At 35.0% G+C, this 23,128-nt stretch overlaps 1 protein-coding gene across 1 annotated transcript; it reads right to left on the bottom strand.

Moving 5' to 3' along the window:
* Nucleotides 1-367: 367 nt before the first annotated feature.
* Nucleotides 368-6,524, bottom strand: LOC145014903 (Insulinase (Peptidase family M16) family protein). Its single transcript, XM_078973340.1, has 19 exons — nucleotides 6,053-6,524; nucleotides 5,484-5,559; nucleotides 5,102-5,148; nucleotides 4,836-4,948; nucleotides 4,669-4,742; nucleotides 4,450-4,545; nucleotides 4,238-4,357; nucleotides 3,822-4,055; nucleotides 3,573-3,721; nucleotides 3,326-3,482; nucleotides 3,083-3,235; nucleotides 2,615-2,994; nucleotides 2,356-2,505; nucleotides 1,779-1,961; nucleotides 1,500-1,703; nucleotides 1,320-1,426; nucleotides 1,097-1,250; nucleotides 910-1,031; nucleotides 368-822 (listed from the first exon to the last, which is right to left on the bottom strand). The coding sequence occupies exons 1-19, from the start codon at nucleotides 6,377-6,379 to the stop codon at nucleotides 579-581; spliced, it is 3,090 nt and encodes a 1,029-aa protein (XP_078829466.1). The 5' UTR covers nucleotides 6,380-6,524; the 3' UTR covers nucleotides 368-578.
* Between the last annotated feature and the right edge of the window lie 16,604 nt (nucleotides 6,525-23,128).

Below are 23,128 nucleotides of genomic sequence, written 5' to 3'. Positions count from 1 at the left end.
ATAATAAACATATTCAAATCAGTTAGAAAAAACTTATCGAAAATGCATATTGTCATAAGCACTTTTTATTTTATTTCGTTCAATTGGTAAAAAAAATAGTCCTTAACATCACCAAAAAAAACACAAGCACCTTAAATAAACAATCTCATACAGGCAAACACCATATTACTTCATATCCGTTTCCATTTTTAATAAATTTAATAAGATTTTGAACATATTTTTTTATATTCAATGTTCCTTTCAGGATTAACGAGTCATTTACATTTTACACTACAAAATCAGAAGATTTTACTTTGTTATCAAAACTTAACGAATCGAGTAGATATGCATCTCATATTAGAAGCTATGGAAATAGATAGACCAACAATGAAAAATAAACTAGATTCTTTATTGTTCGATTAAAAATCATATATGCAAGGTGTATGCATAAACAATAAAATCAGTCACAAGTACTTCCCTTCTAGTTACACATACAATTATTCATCTAAAAAAATCGAAACTTACATTTCCTGAATAAAACCATGGTCCTCAAAGTGGTTTTATTCGTATAAGTCGAAAACAACCTCCTTCCAAATGTGTTAACAAAATGCATTGTAAAACATCGATGACGCCTTGAAAGCAACAGGATCGTTTATTACCTTGACAGATGTCGATACCTGATTGGCCTCTTTTATATCGGTGTTGCAGCCCCACACCCGAACAGCAAGCCTTCTACACTTTGGAGATGATTTCCTCAAATAAGTATTGTACCACTCTTTAACATCCCTCTTTTCAAGACACTTTACAGCTTCCGCTTCTTTTGCAGACAAATCAAACATATACCTAGTGGATGCCAATAACATAATATTATGAAAAATAGATCTGACCAAAATACCCTTTAAATCTCATATGTCACATAGGACATGTTACCTCTGGTCTGTGATTTGACCCCAATATCTATTTGTTTCGTAAGAGAGAGAAGGGTCTTTCTCTAGAAGCTTTGCAATTAAGCCGCTTTTGAAATTCTGAAAAGATTCGTCATCAAGTGCACTCTGTGGAAAATGGAAATATTAATTATATATGAGGAATTTTGGATTTGTAAATATAGTTAGTTTACCAATAAATCTTCGAGTTGGTTGATGAAATTATCGATTCTCCCTTGAAGATATATAGGAGTATATTCAGAAGATTGGACACGGAAACAGAATCCTAATATGCGGTATGTTACCCGAGGGCTACAGTCAACTACATAGCCAAGCTGCTCCTTTGTCCTAATATTGAATAAATAATTTAATCATGGTTGGTGTAAATTGTTAAATATCCATTTAATTTGGTTTTACCTCAGTTGATTGAAAAGTGGTTCTTCAACAATTTCATCCAAGAGATCAACCAGTGCTTTTGATTTGGGCAGGTTCGAAGCATCTTCTGGTTCAATCTGATAATAAAGCTACAACACAAAAAAAATTCATAAGTCAGAACCATTAATTTTTTAGCAAAAATAATTAATATATTTTTTTTACCTCAACGACAGAATTTGTGTCAAGCTTGTTTTTGACTGGAACGTCTCGAACTAGGTCTGCACTGGGAGGAAAACATAAAATGCTGTCTTTGTGTCTCATCTCAAATGGAAGAGGTTGTACAGCAAAATATTTTTTAAATATATTAGATAGGGTTTTGGCTTCTTCTTCAAGTAAATTCCCATGGCAAAGGCCCTCGATATATAACTGCACCATAAAGATTTGTGAGGAAGATAACCAGTACCACACTAAGTAATAAGATTAAAAAGTTTAAAACTGCACCTGGGAGAATAACTCAGGGATAAATTCTTTTAAATCAGATAATGAGAGATTATTTAGCAATCCAAGTTTCTCATCAACATCCCAGAAACTTTGACAAAGAACTTGTAGTCTCAAATAAGAGGAATGATTTAGCGGCTTCATGTTGGCATTCCTTAAAGTTCTCTCCATATCTTCCTTGATTACCTGCAAAATCAACAACAAGAATGAGCAAACACAACTATAAACTTTATTTGTGGTGATAAATCGAAATAAAACAGTAAAAAATTTGGTAAAAAAATTAACATTGTCATCTTCTCATGTATAATCAACGTGTTAAATAAATAAATATGCTATGGTTTAGAAATTAGTTTCATAATATCATTAAAAGAAAATTACGAATTTGGTCCCCATGTTCTAGTTATTCAGTCTTTGTCTAAGGCAAAAATGGTTATTGATTCAAGGACCAAAATCATTATGAACCATCAAAATAAGTACAAAAATTGCAAACCAAAACCAAAAAAAAAAGGCCAAAATCAAATATCAAATTTGTAAATTACTCTGAGAAAATAAATAAATTAGCCCTTCAATTTGTACATACCACAAAGCGATCTTCAGTAGGCAAAAACGTTTTGGCAGTTTCCAGAACTTTGGAAAGAAGAACTGGAAGCTTGTCATTAAAGCCATAGACCTTTAGCTCTAATTTGTCACTAAAAAGTGATATAGATGTTTCCAGCTTAGCCACACTTGCCTGAAAGAAAAGGAACTTGGTTAATTATTACCAAAAAAAAATCCTTAGGTTTCAAATATATAAAATGTAAAAATAAAAAAGAAAAAAAAAAAAAAAAAAAACTACTTGCCTGATATACAATGTCATTTAATTTGTCCTTTAGAAGGTTAAGAAAAAGCTCAGTCAAGAGGACATTCTTTAAGCCAGAATAAGCACCATTAAGTGTAACACGGAAATAAGTATTAGCACGTGGGAATCGGAATGACGTATCAAGCTTGTACCAGAACTTCATCAATGGCTCATCAATTATGCATTCCGGAGGAGATGCATCTCCGGAATCACACATTACACCATTTGCACGAATGGAGAAGTCTTTTGGAATGAATTCGTTCTTTGCAGGTAGATGTAATGCAACATCTATTTCTGGAGGATTCTTCCATGATTCCATCATGGATAGAGGAATACTTTCCTCTTTATACTGTGAATTAAACCATGGTTCACTTTGGACATCTGAAACAACAAATGAAACATGTTTCATAAATCTATCATGGCAACTTACTTTTAGAGTCATAGTTTCTTGAGATCTTTTTTTTTTTACCTTGTGACTTATTGAAGGACTTTGATACTATGTCAATCCTCATGTTGTCTGGTGTGAAGAAACTCAAAACATGTTTGATCAGTTCTGGATCCCACACTTTGTATGCATAATCCCCGAATATAATATGCTCTGGTGGATAAATAAGCAGATTTTCTGAAATACCAATAACAGTTTATTAAATATATTATCTGAGATAACAAAACGAGGATGTATATATAAAAAAAAGATAACAGAAAGAGATACCTGAAAGCTCTGCAGCGTATTCATCTTGGGGTTGTTCTTCAGCAAATGTAAAATCCATATTTGCAATGTCTTGAAGTTCTTTATATATCCATTCTTGGGGAGAGTTTTGTTGCAGTAACTTTAGGTATTGATATACAAAACCAATGATCTCATTGATCTGCAATTTTTTCAAACAAGATTTTTAATAAATCAAAAAGAGATGACGATTAATTACATGATTAGAAAAGACTGTGATTTTAATTGTTACCTTTTCAAGACCAGAGTCAGTGAGGTAAATAGACATGCCAAAAACATATGCTATTGAAGATCGATGCATTCCATCATCAGCAACACCAGCAGATATAGAAGTTGCCCACCCTTTTGCTTTTAAAAAGAAAAGCAAGCTTCCTCTGCCCTCTGTAAATACAAATTTGCTGTTAGTAGATGACTAGATTCACATTTTTATTAACTAAAAGTAAAATTATTATCCTAAGGAAATAATAATATAGTGGTTTACCATGCCCGATGAGATGTGCCAAATAGTCTTCTGCTTTCTTTGTGTAGTCTTTTCTAAGACATGGCAATGTCCATGATAGATCAAGAATATGGACATCTTTAACAGCTTCTAAATGATAAATTTTTCCTGGACTCCAAATGGGGAGTCCTGATTTGACTTCTGACTTTAAAGCATTGCTGCTTTTGACTTTGCTAAATAGCTCAAGAACCCAACTTTCAAGAACATCAAGAGTTTCTGCACCACAAAAAAATGACTTCATGATTCTTACCCACAACTTTTCCATGAACCATAACATAATTCAGTTAACTTTACAACATTCTAAGCAAAATACACATGACGATTTTATATAGTTCAGTGGAATAAAAAGATTTATTCAGAATGGTTCTTTTTTGAATTTGTAACAACAGGGAACTTACCTCCCCCAATGATAACTAACTTCATTGATCCACCATGGTAAAAGTCATTGTAACATTTCAAGATTCGATCCCTTAGGTTGATTCCTTTCTCCATTGCATCAACTAAACTTTTCTTGTTCCCTTTAATACAAGAAAAAGAAGAAAAACATGAATAATTTGCATGTTGAATGAACATTAAAGGGAAAAAGAAACTAGGCTTTAGTCAATTTTACCCCAAAAAAATTGGTTGAAAGCATGACCAGGTGCTGCTGTGTGGCATTGTAATTGTTGAAGTCGACAAGAATCACTTTGCAGAGCCTGATTAAATTCTGTCATTTTTTGAGTCAACGAAATATCGAGACTAATCAGTATGTGATTCATTTATCCTTTCCACTCTCTTGATTATCTTTAAAGCATGGAATCAACAAAAAGATGAAGTGATGTAAACATACCTGAATCTACAGCCTGTACTTCTCGATCCATTGCTTCGTTCTTCACAAGTGGCGAAATAAAAAACTGGGAAAATCTGAGAAATTGAAAGGATATGGATAAGTATGTTTCAATCTAATAGCATGAAAGATATATCCATGCAATATACTTGAAAAGATTGTAGGGTTACCTTCTCAAAGCACCCTGGAGAAATTCTGGTTTAACTTCAAAATGGTAACAAGTATGCTCCACTTCTGTGTATGCATTTGAGGAGCCCCCATGCTTGGACAAGTAACTGTCATACTAGCACACAGAAAAGTCAAACAGGTACAAAAATAGAACACAAGATCCACTAATAATTTTTGGGTACTCTTTAAAACTGATTTACAAATTTTGAATAAGTTTCTTCCTAAGTAAAAGTACCAATGAAATAGTAAATAGCAGGAAAAAGAAAACCTCATTTTCATCTGGAAATTCTGCACTCCCCATGAAAAGCATGTGTTCTGCAATAAATCAAGTAATAAGCAGCATTAAACCATTAAACAGAAAATGTCACTAAGTATCATTCTCATTTCTTGCAACTTTGTCAATGGATATGATTATATGCATTAAACAGAAGTTCTGGTAAACCCTTGTTTAGTGCTTCATAATGAAGCTTCCACCACCAAATATCAACTGCTTAGATATCATGAACCCAAAAATATATGATTAAGAAAGCAATAGATGTTTGGTAATTACAATCATATGTTTATCTGAGTCTATAAAGATGCATGTCTTTACAAATTTACAGAAGATGGGGTATTAAATGAGATACAGTCATAAGAGAAGAGAAACAAACCAAGAAAATGTGCAAGACCCTGTGCCTCTAAAGGATCACAAAAGCTACCCATCCCTACACACATTGCTGCTGCAGCCTGAAAAATAATAACAATTTCAGTCTATAAATCTAATCAGATTCAAACGTAAATAGCTCCAAAGTCCTTAGTTAACCTTTAACTTTCCTCATTATATACTAAATGATCTTAAAAATTTATAAGTAAAATGATAAAACCTAAATACGAAATTAAGAAAGAAAAAGTTACAACTTAGTAAAACCAAAGGCACAGCAGAGTAACAAAATAAATCTTCACTCCAATAAAAACCATAGAGTCTGACTCAGTTCCAAAAACATAGTCCACCGTGAAAGAACAGCAAGCAGATAATTCAAAACTAGAATTCCACATGAGAAGCTGCCATAGAAATTATAACATCGTAGAATCATCAAAACGAAGTAGTTCCATTTTTAAAATGCTCAAACCAATTTTACGACGCTCATCGATTTAAACATGTTGATGTTTCCATTATGCCATATGAATGTGGAAGTATCCCTCAATTTTCGATCCAATAGCTGAAGATTGATAACTAAACCTTTTTAGTCTGAGGGGTATTGCTCTTAGCTGATTTTTTTCCTTCATTGCCTTCATCATCGTCTTCGTCTTCGTCTTCGTCTTCTCCTTCATCTTCTTCTTCTCCGCTTTCATCCTCAACGTCTTCGTCATCTTCTTCATCGGCATCATCATCGATGATTTCATCAGGCCTGGCACTTTCCGGTGGCCCGTCCATATAAATATCAGGATCATGCACAAGCAAAGCACAGAGACCGTTCGGCAGCTGTATGTATCTGTATAACCGCCTATCGTTCGGCGACTTCACTACGATATCGTCCGACGAATAAGTACTACCGCCAACCGCCATTGATCGATGTACAATAGTACAGACTGCAGCCGTTTACTGTGTGCTTTGGAATCGGGTCTATCTCTAGGGCGTCGGCCTGAACCGGAAGTAAACAAAGCAAATTTGGTTCGATGTTCGTAGCTTGCAAGTGGCGGAAACGCCTCTAACGTGCCCTACTAGATTTACAGATTCGGTCCTTTTATTTATTTTATTACAGAGTAAATTTAAATTTCGGTCCATGTGGTTTGTAGTTTGTACCAATATGTCCTTTTAGATTAACTTTTGAATTTTTTATATAATTCGTCAATATGGTTTTTAATATTGCAATATGGTTTGTGAGATGTGACTTTTGAATTTTTGATATAATTCGTCAATATGGTTTTTGATATAACTTTTGAATTTTTTATATAATTTTTGACATAATACGTCAATAAGGTTTGTGAAATGTCCTTATTTTTATATTTTATGTTAAGTTATAAACCATAAAAAAGAGAAAGAAAAAAAATACACATAAATCATAAGATAATGATTCACTAATGATAAGAAAAAAATATTTATTAATCTATAAATATCAATATTAATATAAATACCTTCGGCATTTTATAAACATGTGTGATACATGAATTTTACGGGGTTGATGTGTTACAAATTATTTTGGATTTTCTATTATCCAAATATAATTTTTTAATTTTTCTCCTCTCTCGAGCGTTAATACACTCCGTAATATTGTTTGAACCTATAAAAAACTAGTGAACAGTTTAGGACATTCTTTTGATATATAGTTAAAGGTTTATTCTTTAAAATATTTAATAAAATTTAAATTTATAATGAACAACATGTTTAATGACATTTTATATAAAATGACATTTTAAAATTAAAATGATATTTTAAAGTATAGTTAAGTAAATACAACATAATAATTTTAAGATGGGTTGTGCTATAAGCAGTGGCGGAGCCAGACTCAAAGCAAAGGGGTATCCTAATTTTTTTTTCCAGGTATCACCGCAACGGCTGAGCATGGGGCGGGTCGGATCAGTTTTGACCTAAAATCAAACCCAAATCTGATAGCGACGGTTTTGAAACTTTTAAAACCAAACAAAACTCAAACCCATCAATTTGATGTTATGGTTTTCAGTTTGTACATGAGTTTCCTCGTTTGGTTTTGGTATTAAACTCAAACCTTAATAGAATCGTTAGCTAACTTTAAGTCTTGTTATATAAACATAAAGTTGAAGTATTTTTTGATACTTGAATCAATGTGAGACTCAAAGTTGATATAAAATGAATCATGATGATAAGATTTTATAATAGATGAAAACAAATTTTTTGATACTTGAATCAATGTGAGACTCAAAGTTGATATAAAATGAATCATGATGATAAGATTTTATAATAGATGAAAACAACTGAGTTTACATGTGTTTTGCGATGTGGGATAGAATAGCTTAGAAATTAAAAGAGAATAGAATAGCTGGAAAAATAAAAGAAATATAAACAAAGGATTTGTAGGGAACAAGAATTGATCTTAAGACCTTTGTTTCAATAACCCAACACCTTACCCAATAGACTAGCTATATGTTTGTGTTTATAAGTGAAGTGATGCATATATATACACTAAAAAAACGAAAATTTTCTAAAAAAATTACATTACCGAAATTTTTTTGAGGGGTATCCCGGGATACCCCTTCGATCCGCCTATGGCTATAAGTACCCTTTTATCCAATTTTACTTCCTCTAACATTAATCAAATCAACATTTTTACTTTTGGTTTGACATTATTCTTTTTCTTTTTCTTTTTTTTTCCTTTTTCTTATTTGTTGTTTTTTCTTTTATTATTATTATTATTATTATTATTATTATTATTATTATTATTAAATAACCATATAAATTTGGACAACATTTTAAAATTCCTACAACATTATAAATTCGGACGACATTATCAAATTCGAACGACTATATAAAATGGAACAAAAGTAATGTCGTCCAAATTTATAATGTCGTTTGAATAGTCGTTTGAATTTTATTATGCCGTCCAAATTTATATATTTATAATAAATAAAGATAAACTTTATTTTTGTTCCGTTTTATATAGTCGTTTGAATTTTATTATGTCGCCTAAATTTATAATGTCGTCCAAATTTTAAAATATAATCTGAATTTTAAAATGATGTTCGAATTTTTTATGGTTATCGAAAATAATAATAATAATAATAATAATAATAATAATAATAATAATAATAAAACAATTAAAGACAACCAAAAAAATAGGGAGAAAACAAACAAAAAACAACAAAAGACAAAAAATCACATAAGGGGGTGAGATTAGAAAATGAGGAGGGGTATTTACAAAAAAAAACTCTTTTAAGATATACAATATTATTTAATCTTATATATATTTTTTCGAATCATTTAAGAAAATATAGCAATCGAATTTATGTAAATATTTATATTTATCAATCATTAAAACTTGTATACTACATAGATAATGCATTAAAATTATTTAAATAAATATATATACTATCAAATCTTTGATAACCAAAATATTAAAAAAAATGTGATAGAAAAATAGGTCATAACAAAAACAATGAGCACATCAAAAATACAAAATCAAACTAAAAGATAAGTAGATAAAAAGACATGTAGAAATAAGTGATAGTTTTTAAGTATTGATAAATTCTTTTTGTAGCATAGAAATATATTGAAGCCTTGAATCTTTTTCAAACTCACTTATAGAATTGTATAATAATTATAACATTGAAAATATTATCCAATTATAATACCGTACAATCATTTACTTTTTGAGGTTAATTGCCAAAAGAAAACAACTTACTTTAATTGGTTTTTTTGGTAAACCGCCAAAACATAACATATATTGCAAAGAATAGCAATGTACTAAAATTACATAGTTACTTATTGCTACCTGCTAGAAACATCTTACTTTAATTTGTCGCTTACATCAAACCCTTTATCATAGGAAACGGTTTCTTGAGCAACAATGTACTTTAGCAACATACTTTCTTTAGTTTTGGTTTAGTACATTGTCATCTCTAAAAATTAAACCCTTTTAATTACCATCAAAAAATGTTTTCAAAGGCACACAATTCACATACAATGGAGAAATCAAATTTTCCATCTAAAAAAAGGATCTATTGTTACTTCCAATTTAATACTTATAAATAGATCCACTTCAGCTACAAAATCAAATGACAATAAAACCTTATTGGTTCATACCAATTACATGAACCTTGATAATCAAATCAAACATGTTTGAGTTACAAAACCAACCTTCAAACGGTCAGCGTACTCCTCGTACGCCCAACGTACGAGGATGACCCAAAAATCGTCCCACCTTCAAACGGTCATAACTTATTCGTTCCAACTCCGTTTTTGATACTCTTTATATCCACGAAAAGGTATTTGAGAGCTCTATAGTATTATCTAAATATATTGGACTAAAAAATTATTGAATAAAAATCCATATTTAATGTAAGAACTTGACCTATGACTTTTCCCGTTTTACCCTTTGGCTCAAAACACAATTCAAATGTTTAGATCTCATAACCATAATTGTCTCCTTCCAAAATGTCCAAACATTACCCCCATTAAGGCCCAAAGTCGTTACACAATAGACTTCCGGGCCACGATACTGAAATAAAAAATGACAAGACACAAGATGTTACAAATTAAATGTAATATTTAATATTTTTAATATCCTGTTATGTATTTGTAACACTCGTGTTCCAGTTTGGCTAATATGCTTGTATTAAGGACCTAAGATGGGAAATCTTGAAGAAAACTTTGTGCCACGACATGGCCAAGGAGGGCCACGATATGGCAACGGTTTAATTGGTCGCGTTATTTTTGGAACCACCACGATGTGGCCAAGGAGGACCACGACGTGGCAACTGATCGGGCCCAAGCCCATGACTCTTTTAGGGTTCTCTTCATATTTAAACCCCCTTTAAACTTATTTTAGGGTTCATTATGAACATCCAAGCCCCTCTCACCTCATAAAAAACCCTAGTCTTCATCCATTGCTTGATTCTTGACCCTTCTGGAGCTTTCTTGGATTGAAAAATAAGAGAAGATGTAACGTCCCAAAAATTTGCACCAAAAAATTTTCTTTGAATCATTACCAAAGCCATATTCATAAAACATAAGTCATGACATGAATTCAGAGTATCATTTCCAAAAACATATTTTCATTATCAGAGTAAAACATCCCAGGCTGACTAATCAATGGTGTGTGTCATGCGATCACCCCGAGCTCTTCCCTCCGCTACCGGAAGTACCTGAAACCAAAACTGAAAATCGTAAGCATGAAGCTTAGTGAGTTCCCCAACCTACCACATACCCTGCAAAAACACATACAGCACATACTGGGTCACGCCTGCTATTTCGGGCCTCGCCCGCTACAACGACCTCACCGCTCCAGGCCCCACCTGGCTTCGAGCCCCGCTCAGGTACAGATCTGTTTCACTTAGGCCTCGCCTGTCACTAGGCCTCGCCCGCTAACATATAATAGCACATAAACATATCACAACACATAAGTTAAACATATACTAATGGATCCTGCCCTAAGGCCTCGCCTATCTTGGGCCTCGCCCTTGACCTGCTACTGATGAGTCATGGAACCCCGTCGACACTCCTACTGATAGTGAGATACGGGCCCAGCCCACACTCACTATTTCCCTAACTTGGGCCTCGCCCCTGTTCTACTACTAATGAGATGTGGAACACCATCCACACTCTGCTATTGGTGAGATACGGGACCTCGCCCACACTCACCTCCCTACCAGGCACATACAAGTATCACACAGACAACAAGTATACTCTATCATGCAAACCATTCATTGGGCACCCGCCCGCTATCAATGGACCTTGGTCCTAAATATCATACTGACATACAGTGCCTAGGTCTAACCCCTGGGTCTTCCTACTCATACCTATATGGGTCGACAATGTGGCCTTAGACCCATTCACACAAAGGGAAACTCACCTGGTACTGCTGAACTTGCTGGTAATCCCTTGGGCTGCTGTCTGATAAATCTCTCTGAACCGCTGCTCCACTGGCTCCCCGAGCTACCAATATCAATATAGCACTTAGTCTAACTGTTCTCTGAAGCCAACTAAGTCCACTATGGTCAAAGTCAACCTTCCGGGTCAACCCTATTCGCTGATTCTGCCTACTGACTCGCCGATTTCATACGCTCAGAATCCTTTCATTCGCGACTTGACTCGCCGAGTCAGCCCCTGACTCGCCGAGTCTACCGATTTCCGAGTCCTGACCTGTCCAACTCATCGAGTCCCCACTCAACTCACTGATCTGAGTCTCAACTCAAAGGGTTTGTGGTTTCGCGACTTGACTCGCCGAGTCCAAGAACAGACTCGACGAGTCTAAGGCAATCCTCAATAGACTCGCCGAGTTGTTCATCCATCTCGTCGAGTTCATCTCCATTTTCATACTACTCGCCGAGTCCATTCAAAGGACTTGCGGAGTCTATTCAGTCCTTCAAACATTTAGAGGCTTTTGAGTCATGCATGGACTCCAAACTGCAGATCCACTCTTCTAAAGCCTATTCCTCGCGTAAAGTGGCAAACTTTACGTGTAGCTAAGGAGATCTAGGCTCAAAACACTATAGACTGATGCTTTATGATTCTCTAGGCCAAGATACACTTAGATCTGAAGTAGCAACTTCATATTTGGGCTTCTAACTCGAAATGGTTCTTAAACTTGCCCTTAAAGCCCCAAATCTCATGTTAAAGGTTTATCTATATGCAAAAGAGTGAAAGTAGCGACTTATTACCTTCAAATGCTCTGAAAAATCCCACAAACTCTGGATCTACTACCACTCCTTGAATTCCCAATGGTTCCCTTCTACCTTCTTCCTTCAAATCACCCAAAATGGCAAGAAAGCTTGAATGTGCAACAATGAAGGCTTAGGGTTTCGTATTTTGGATAATAGAGGCTATAAGGAACCCTAAAGGAGAGAATGAGATGCTTAAATAGTGCACAAAGTCCCAGATTTAGGGTTTCCCTCTTCAGACCGGACTCGCCGAGTCCTCTTTGCCGACTCGCCAAGTCGGTTACTTAATCGATCCCATGAATGCCGCTCCGACTCGTCGAGTTCCTTCCTGGACTCGACGAGTTGACCCTTTGACTTAGGGTTTTCTTTCCTTTCGTGGCCTTTTTGATTTTGATTGTTACAACTCTCCCCCACTTAAACTAAACTTCATCCTCGAAGTTCGCTATGGCCAACTGACCTCTGACCTGCCTCCAACACTCTGTTTAGGAAACCCAACACCCGTTGACTACCTTCTTTGGCCTTCCGCCCAATCATTCTGACTAACATTAATCCTTGCGGATAATATTCTCGGGTTAACCCTAACCCTGACCATCCTAGAAACATAACTTACTCGACTGACAAACCTTATGGTACTCCCCAAGTACTTATGTTGGACACCCTAGGGGGTTCGCCTCTTTTTCCTTGTGCGTTTTCTGGCCTCCCCAAGGCAACTTTCCATAACCAACTACTTTCCTTATCACTGTGAAGGTCCTATCCTTCACCAAATCCATTACTCCCGCTTATTCCAGTACGGGTCGTTACCGCCAATCTCCACCGGACACTTTTCACTGCTATAACTTAGTGTTAATCACCCCTCCCAACGAATGGTTCGGATAATCCTTCGAGTAAAAGATTCATCCATGCAACGGTTAGACTTAGATGAGAGCTGCACAGCAGGGTAAAACCCTTCCCTCTGAGATTATCCAACCTGCTATGTGTTGGGTTATGAGCATTCTAACACTCCTAAGTGTACATACAACCCTAAATACCTTGGATCTATGTTTTTCTCTATTATACATGCAAATATCAACTTTCCAAGGTATTGTTCTATTCTAGCATACTAAACTTTGAATAACACAAGTTAGAATAACATACCTTTTGTTAATGCTTGTCTTCATGAAGCTTGAGTGCCTAGTGCCCCAAGTGTGACACCTCAAATGGTTCACACAACACCAAATACACTTGGAATAACTTGAGAGAATTCTACACTTCATGAAATCGGCTAGCCCTCTCTAGTATGATACTAGTGCCGATTTTGTCAAGAATAAGATCTTTATATAGTGTTGCAATTAGGGTAAACCCTAATTGTCATGACTTTCCATTTCCTTGGATCCATGGGTTCAAATACACCATGGAGCATCCATGGACCATCCTATGGGTTTTAGCCCAACTTGATTATCCATGGAGCATTAGCCCACTATACAAGTATGGATGATTTACACAATCAACCCATATATTTAATTAGTCTTCTTTTGATCACTTAATTAATCCTAGACTAATTCTTGATCAATACTAATTAAATAATCTCATTATTCTTATTATTAATATACTAGAACTTATAATATATTAATAACCATAAGTGTCTTATTTCTCTCATTATAGTCTATCCAAGTGCATGATGCCATGCAACCCAAATGGACCATGTCGGGTCGGGTCAAGTGTTACCAATTATAATTATAGACTTAGACATTAATCCAACAGTCTCCCACTTGGATAAGTCTAAAACTATTATTGCGTATGACTTCAGGAACCAACTGGAAATCGTAGCTTTCAAAAGCTTCTGTCGAACTTTGACCTTGTAGATGAACTCTGACCTTTGTCAATGACTTGTCCATTAGATAAGGGATCATATATTCCTCCATTCTAGATATCATATGGACTGAGACATGGATTATAATCATTCTCTCTGTCCATTTGTTGTTTCCCGATTTCCGATTTATGACGACTGACTAATTGAACAAATCAAATCAGTCCTGGCCCGGCCGAGCACTTCCATTTGTCATCATCAAATCATCGAGGGGCCCACAGATATCGCTTTTATCCCGAAGGTAAAAGGAATGGATAAACTTCGACTCATATGGCTTGTTCTACTACTTGTTGAATCATACACAAAGACACGTTTTATAACATCGAGTTACCAATGCATTTTCGTGCAATCAATGTACTATCAACTCATAGTAACAACTCATATCTCTAGGTTTGAAGAATATAAGATATTATCATCTCATGATCACTCGTGATAAAATCCATGAAGTGATTCCAATGAGCGCGGGTTGAATCCAATACTCAGAACTTATGAGCACTCATGAGTGTTGTAGCCCTTTGTCCAACACCTTAGACCTCTACAAGGCAACCCATGACAGTCTTAATTCATATCTACTTCCAACATATGACCGACTGTGGATGGTTTGAATAACTTAGTCATTCCGGAAGAATAACCTAGTTTATTCGGGAAGTCAAAACATGCAAAATGAAACACAATAATAATTGAATCCAATATGGTATCAAAACCTATGAACATAAATAAAACACCTTTTATTTATCACCATATGATTACACATTATTCATTGTATACTGTTTCAGCTATCAACTTTATTCTTGAATTTAAAACAATAGTTGTCCCATGCTCCAAGCATGTACACTATGTTTTCTAAACACTAGTCATGCCATACACCAAGTATGCATACTATGTTTGTCTATGATCTTTACTTTGTGAACTAGATCAATTGAACATAACTTCAATGATTCTCTTTTCACACTCCTAAATCCTTACTGCAAATGAAAGAATTCCAAATTCATGCCATTTACTGAAATTTGTTAGATTCTAAACTTATATGCATTGGTCCTCTTTTAATGATTATGCACAAAGTCATAAGGACTTGACAACAACCATTACAGACCATTCCAAAGGAGATCAACACCTTGGAAACATCCTCCTTGCATTAAGTTTCCTTAATCTTACACAGATTGAAATCTCTAACTTTGAAACATTTCCAGATTCATTTTGACTATCACTTCTGAACAAGAGTTGCCTCCTTACAGATTATGTCAATATGGTCCTTCCAGAATTATCACTATACTTCCAACTGTCCTTGAGCAACCAATCTTTGGTAAGCCTTAGATTGTCCTCGACAATTGTTTAATCCTTTTAGTCATATCCAGTTCTAAACCTTTTCCCTTCTTAATGCCCCAAGAATTTTGAAAATTTTAGAACGGATGAATATAGCACATGTAATCGATCCTATATTCGAAGCATATGGGACACGATTCATGATGTCTCACATAAAGACTAAACCAGTCTTTTGCTATAACACTTCCATTTCTATTTGCCAAGTTCTCATAATTCAGATTATGAAAAGGGATGCCGTAATCATAATCGAATTTTAGAACGCAAATAATGGACCCATATACAGAATTTCCTTATGTTGAGCCACTCCAACATGAAATTCATATATATTTCCTTGACTAAATGATTAAAGCCTCACGATCTAAGCTTATAGATTTGAGATGAAGTATAATTTCCTCTCCCTTAATTATAAGAAAACAACTCTTTCCCAATTGAAACTTTTATTTTCTATAATTAACATTGCTAGCTTGCAATACTTATCATAATTATCATGCTCCTACTAACATGATGATTATTAGCATAACACTTATGCTCCCACTAGCTTTGACATGTTCTCAGAAATCAGTTGACTTTCTTACCAAATTTCAGATTTCTGATACTAGATTGTTTTGATAAGACTTTATCAAAATCATACACCTTCCCTTAGATAGCACACTTGTATGTTTAAACAATTAGGAAGAGGGATGCCGTAATCATAATGGTTAGACCTTTTTGCCACTTCTCACAAGTCCAGGTTAGTGTGCCGGTAAACCACACACGCTCCACTAACGACTTTGAGAATGCAAATATCATAATTGCTATCTAGCTAAAATCTACTTAGTGAAAGTGTTTCCTCACCATCATTTTCATGAATCGGAGAGAAACCTTATGACACTTAGATTTAATAGTGTATGTGTTTTTATCCACGTGAATTGTCAAAACCATAGTCACAAGACAAGGATAATGACAAATCCAAACTCATATGGACTGAACTCAATCTTAACTTCTTGCCACCTAGCAGCCCAAGGGCCTGCCATTGCTTCCAAGTTGTTGTGCAACCAATTGAGAACTCTAAGAACTCATATGCAAAGCCAACTTTAATTGGAATGGGCACAGAATATGTCAACACGATAGGTTATAAACCTCAAGTCGTGTGCTAGTGAAGAACTTCAGGTTTTATTCTTGATTAGTTCTTAAGACTTTCAAGACCTTTAAGACTCACACTGTCCTCTTGACCTATAAGACTCCCTTGTCAAACATCCAAGAGATAGTGTGGATTCTAACCAAGACAAACACTTCACACAATTGGCCTAAGTTGGTCTTTGTTTTATCCAAAACATCACAACTTACCAATTTCAAATGTACAAGAGTAGATAACTTTTACTCTTACATTTGACTGGTGTTTTTTAAACCTTCTCTAAGACATGTCACTCAAATTACAATCTTGGAATATAACTCTAAGACTTGTATTGGAACGAAGTATGACTCATCTTCTTGATTTAACCACTTCAACAATTCAAGTTCCTCTTATTTCCTTAGAGAACTAATTTTGATATGGTTTCTTAATCATTAAGATGATCACAAAACTGATACTAAAGTACTCTCCCATCTTTTCAGATTTGAGAAACTTTTATCTTTTTGCCTAAGTTGATTCTTCTTATTCGCTCTGCCATACGCTGGAACCTTTTCCAATGTCTCAGAGTTACACTTAAGCTTGTAAGTATAATCATATTTACTGAGCTTTAGTAAACTATGACGAATAGTCTTATCAATCTTTTGTGGTGGACTTAATCAGTGCACATGACTATGTACTCGATCCCTTATTCCATTACTTGACTCACACATTCATGTGAACAAGTAATCAGTCTTAATTTTCCAATACTTGAAAGTTCTCATTCATCATGCTATACAACTTGCATGATTCCAAGTTCCGGTCCAAGTTCCGGTCCAATTGGTAAATTTAGACATTACCACAAATGAAGGAATCAATTTCATATTTCCACTCTTGCTATTAATGGAATCATATAAGCAACAATTTTTCTTCAAATACCATTGTAAGGGTATTTTAAAATAAATAAAATCAAAATTTTCATTTATTTTAAAACTATGCGGAAAAAACTTATCCTTACAATCCATATGAAAAACTTGTTGTTATCTATTCCTAAGCAACATCTCATAACTCCTAAGAAGTAGCTCAAGAATCCGATCTTCAAACTACGCGATAGAAATCCATCTATGCGATCAGATTCAGCATATTCTTTCTTTAAGTTCCTTCACTTTTCTTTGATTCTTAAAACATTACCATGTGACCCAGTCACATCATGTATCAGGAATCTCATAATAGAAACTTAACAGAGTTAGATTGGTGGACTTTACCTGAAGTAGAGTCAACCTTATTGACTTTAACATACTTAGGTAAATTTGGCAGCTTCGCAACTAATGACCCTTCCTTTGGCAATATAAACATATGGTCTCTTTGATAATGGTACACGGGACTATCACAGACTTAGTTTTTCTCTTTACCATTTGGTCAACCGAGTTGACTATGGCCGATCCCTTTCCATTGGGAAGAGAATGCTTTTTCTGTATTTCTAGTGTCACCATTGTCAATGTCCATAAAGTTTCAGGAAGTTGATCTTAGAAAATAGATAAGATCATTAAGGGACTTGTCATAGTCTGTTTCATAGGTGTTCTAAAAGAACTCACTATGTGACTTAGAAAGTGCTTTTCCTGTTTACTTTATTTTGTGATACTTTCACATAAACGATGAGTTAGACTAAGTACTTTAGTACTACTCAATAGAAAGGAAAAACTATCATTTTACTTACATAACATTTAGGTCTTGGTAGAAGACTATCATATTATTTTCCTATTTTACTTTATTTTGTGATATATTCACATAAACGAGGAGTAGACTACATACTTTTAGTACTAGTCAATAGAAAGGAAAAACTATCATTTTACTTACAGAACAATTAGGTATTGGTAGAAGACTATCATATTATTTTCCTATTTTACTTTATTTTGTGATATATTCACATAAACGATGAGTTAGACTACGTACTTTTAGTACTAGGCATTAGAAAGGAAAAACTACAATTTTACTTACAGAGCATTCGGGTCTTAGTAGAATACCACATTTCATACTTATATCAACTATTCTATTTAAAGATTCATACGCCATTCTTAACAGCATTCCAAAACAGGACAATAACACCTAAATACTTATGAATTCACCAGCTTTAAAGTTGATACTCGCTTTCAAAATAACTTGTATTCTCAGGTCATCAGTTAGACAGGTGCGATGGCTAGGTTTTTGAGAAGATGGAGCTCAGACAAGACTCGCCTTGTTTTGATTATTCATTTTATTGTTGTACATTATGAAAGAACACACATGTATTAAAACTTTGCTTTTAATGAAATGGATGATGTTGTTGCTTGTTTACTACTTTACATTGTTATGATACTTCACATGACGTCATCCACCCCGAAACGTTTCCGCCGTTCTTGGTTTTGGGGTGTGACAAACGCTGGCAGGCTCACAACCTGTAGGTGTTTGTGAACGATGTGTTCACCGGTGTACTCCATCCCCCTCATGGTTGCCTTTAGGACATTTATTGTTGAGGAACCCCCTTTGCAGTAGTGTCCATCCCAATGATGATCCTTAGGATAGGTCCCTTATGATAGGTGTTTAGGGACGTAATGTGAGGATAACGGGAACGGGTAATCGGACTATTGTTGGTCGATGAAATTAATAAACTTATTTATTGTGGGTTGAAAACCCTATGTGCTCACCAGGCTTGCAAGCCTGACCCACTTAGTTTTATGTATTATAGATAGTGGCGCTCGAGCATAGTTGTGATGTGTTGGGATGAGAGATTACAAATATAAGCATGTAGATATGAAATAATGTAGTAATGCTTATATTGTATTGTTTATACTTATGTATTGTATCGAACATGACATCCCGAGTCTTTTAATGAAACACATTTCTAAGGAAATGCTTTTGATAACTCTTTATTGTATTATTGTTTTGGGACAAATTCCGCAACTCTTTTATTAAAAGGTTACTCTGATTTTGAAATAAAGTATAAACAAAAACCGGTCTTTTCTGGCCGTGATTTTGGGGATGTCACATAGGATTTTCTTCAGAATTTGACATCGAACACACACTGAGTGAGGAGGCTTATTGTACCGATTCTTGAAAGATAGTGCATTCGAATTGAGAATCTTCATAAAAAACGATCTTCTGGATCACTTCAGCAGGTTCATAGATAGCAGCAAACTGATTGAGGAGGCTTCAGTACAATCCGTCACATAATATTCGAGAACAGCTTCACCTTGCTTCTAGAGTTGACAGATTGAATATTGAAAGAATAATCTTCATTTCTTGCTCCTTAGAATGAGAATTCATCGATGATCACGGATGAAGCCTTGGCTTAGAAATTCTTGATACAGTCTTCATGAGTCTCATCTACACCTGAGTTCACTTTTCAAGACAAAACAAAACTAAAAGAGAACTTAACACACAATATTTTTGGATTTTTCATATTTTCTGGACAAATAAAACATAAACAAAAATATTTTTGGATTTTCAAATTTTCTGAAAAATAAAACAGAAACAAGCATATTTTTAGATTTTTAATTTTCTAATTTTTGTTTAATTTTTTATTTTTCTGATTTTTTTTTATATTTTTAATTCTCCCCTAAACTTGTGCATAGAGGAAAACTATGAACAAATTTGACAATATAAATATATATATATATATATATATATATATATATATATATATATATATATATATATATATATATATATGGGATCAAAGTTGTGAGACAGCCTTAACTTTGTTTATCAGTACCTTCAGATTCATGAATAGATTTGGTTAATTGCCAATATTGTGGTACACTTAAACACAAAGAATATTGACAAACTTTTCTAAATAAACCATTTAGCTAACGACGACCATGTGTATTGTTCTCCACTTAAATTAAGCAACGAGATCTATAGACAACCTCTAAATGGTTCAATTTTAGTTACATTAGAACATGTTCCCCACTTCCCGATATACTCTGATTATCAAGAACTTCCAAAGAGCTCCTTACTTTAGGTGAGTAAACAATTATTAAGGAGGATGACATATTTAGAGATAGATGCATATGTTGTGTCCTAGGTCAGATCTCTTTCAATCACGCAGAGGGGATAACATATGACTAACAGAGATAGAGGGATTGAGAGGTAGAATGTTGCATATGATGCGTCCCAGGTCGGATCTTCCGATCACGTAGAAGGGACAACATATGGCTAACAGATAGAAAGAATTTCATAGATAAGAAGGTGCGTAGAATTAGAGTTGCATATGTTGCAATCCAGGTCGGATCTCTTCCAATCACACAGAGGAAGCAACATATGACTGACAAATGGAAAGCAAGAAAATAATTTTCTACCAACCTACTTTATCAGAATCCCCCAGTCGCCCTATCAGAACCAGAATTAAGGACATAAGTCCGTACATCAAGGAAAAGTTGAACCACTGTTCTGGATGCGTATTAATTTAGTGTATCCTAAGGGTTCCCGTGTTTATCTCGTTGCTCAATCTACCCGAGCATCATATGGTCAGTCCAAACAATCCTATCTAAATCCACACTGTCAAATCCTTCGTGCCTACCAGCACATTGAACACAGAGTTCAGACAATTCAGATTCAATCCCTTACACATGTTTTAGACTGTCTATTATCACTTTCTTGATATTACTTCCCAAACATACCTACTAAATAAAGAAATATAAGGAAAAAATTTGTCTTCAAAACGAATCATTGTAAAATAAACTCAGGATTATAGAAAAGAAAACTCAAACCGTAAGTCACCGATTAAATTTGCATCCAGAAGGTTTGAGAACAGCATACATAGTCTCAGAACATATCTGAAAATTCTTCATGACATTAAGCACTAACCCCATGCGTGATCCCTTCTTTTCTTCATTTCCCGTAAAGGACACATACTCTTACTTAAAGTTCTGAGTGTTGCACAGTTGAGAGATGTCCCCTATCATGTGCCTGGAACAACCACTATCAATAAACGAAGTCTGATGATATGCCTCCATAGCTAATTCTACACGGAGTGGGATCAGTTGATCTTTGGAACCCAATCCATTTTGAAACTGGGTTGACCTTTGTCATCCTTGCACGATACTCTGTCCTATGACATATCCTGTCTTATCACAAACAGAATATGAAGAAATATTATAGTCATTAGGTGGTTTGGGAAATTAAACATTTGGTACCCATCTATAGTCGGGTTTAACCTATTTCTTGTTCGATCCGATGGGTGCCTCGACACTTGATTTTGAGCTTGATGTCGGCCGTTGAGATGACTTTGACCTAGCCGTTCTTGGCTTCACAGGAGCATCTCTTGAACTTGACTTTTGGGCCGACATTCCCTTCTTGCCCTTGGGAGTTGATTTCTTGGCCTTGGGAGTTGAACTCTTGCCCTTCGTAGCATTCCAGTTGCCATTGTATGAACGTGACTAGGGCTGTCAAATCGGACAGTTGTGTCATGTTTTTGTCTGACACAACATGACACGACAAGGTTTTATATAACACGAACACGACACGACACGATGTCGTGTTTTTTTCATTAACACGAAAACGAACCAATTAAAACACGACAACACGACACGACACGACAAAGATAATATTACATAACCATTAGTGTATTTCATTCATACTTAAAGATATATAACACGATAAAAATGACAAACACGAAAACCCAACAACCACATGCTTAATCGTGTCAATTTCATGTCGATTTATGAACACGAACACCACACGGCACGACATCGTGTTTTTTATCTTGACACGAACACGATACGAACACAAATTCAAATTTTGATTTCGTCCCGATTTCGTTTCGTTTCGTGTATTTTTGCCGTGTCGTGTCATAAATTAACACCCCTAAACGTGACCTTGAGGACTTTCCATCGGAAAATCTCCCTCTTGGCGCGTTCTGCCACCCTTGTGCATAGTAGGGAACATATGCACGATTTGGATAATTTATGGCAATGTGTTCAGGTGTTCCACAGTGAAAACATGTCTTTTTCTTCACTAGGAAGTCATTTCTTCCTGCCCCTGGTGGCGTACCCTTGCCTCGTTTATGGTTGTTCCCACAAGCACACTTGCAACAGGCACTCTGATTTGCTTGTTTTGGCGGCCTGTAATTACCAACAACAGGTTGGTTAGAAGTAACTGAATTAGAAACAATAGATTATGAGTTCAAGAAGACATTGGTTTGTTCAATAGTGTGACAACCCGAAATTTCCATTATGTACTACATATCAAGTCAATAGAAGTCAGGGCAGTTACTGGTAACTTTCAAATGATTTGGGATAAGTTTGAACATTTTATGATTTACACTTTAGGAGATGCCAGGAGAGGGGATGTGATTAGGGTTATTGTGTAACAATGATATTTCATACTCCAAGAAATTGGAATTAGACGACCCGAACATGGAGTTTGCGGTCCAAAACCCTAGGGGTATATATATGGTCCTTAGCCATATTTATTCATTTGTTCCATTTCCAACTAGAGAAAAGCCAAATTCTCTCTCACAGATCTTCGACATTTCTTCCCAAATTGTGAGTACTAGGGCTTGATATGTGTCTAATAAACTAGAAATCGTATCAAAACCAAAAGATCAAAGAGTTTACGGCCCAAGAACATCTTGGACCATAAACCCTTCTTTAAGGGACAAATGAGTGCCCTAGTCCCTTCCTTTTGCAATGAAACTGGCCTAGACTCGTATCCTAATGTATGTAGGA

The sequence above is a fragment of the Lactuca saligna genome, chromosome 9, assembly GCF_052625555.1.
Source record: "Lactuca saligna cultivar CGN05327 chromosome 9, ASM5262555v1, whole genome shotgun sequence".
Taxonomy (NCBI): domain Eukaryota; kingdom Viridiplantae; phylum Streptophyta; class Magnoliopsida; order Asterales; family Asteraceae; genus Lactuca; species Lactuca saligna.
The sequence above is the reverse complement of the archived record's forward strand: the minus strand, read 5'-3'. Positions and strand labels throughout refer to the sequence as shown.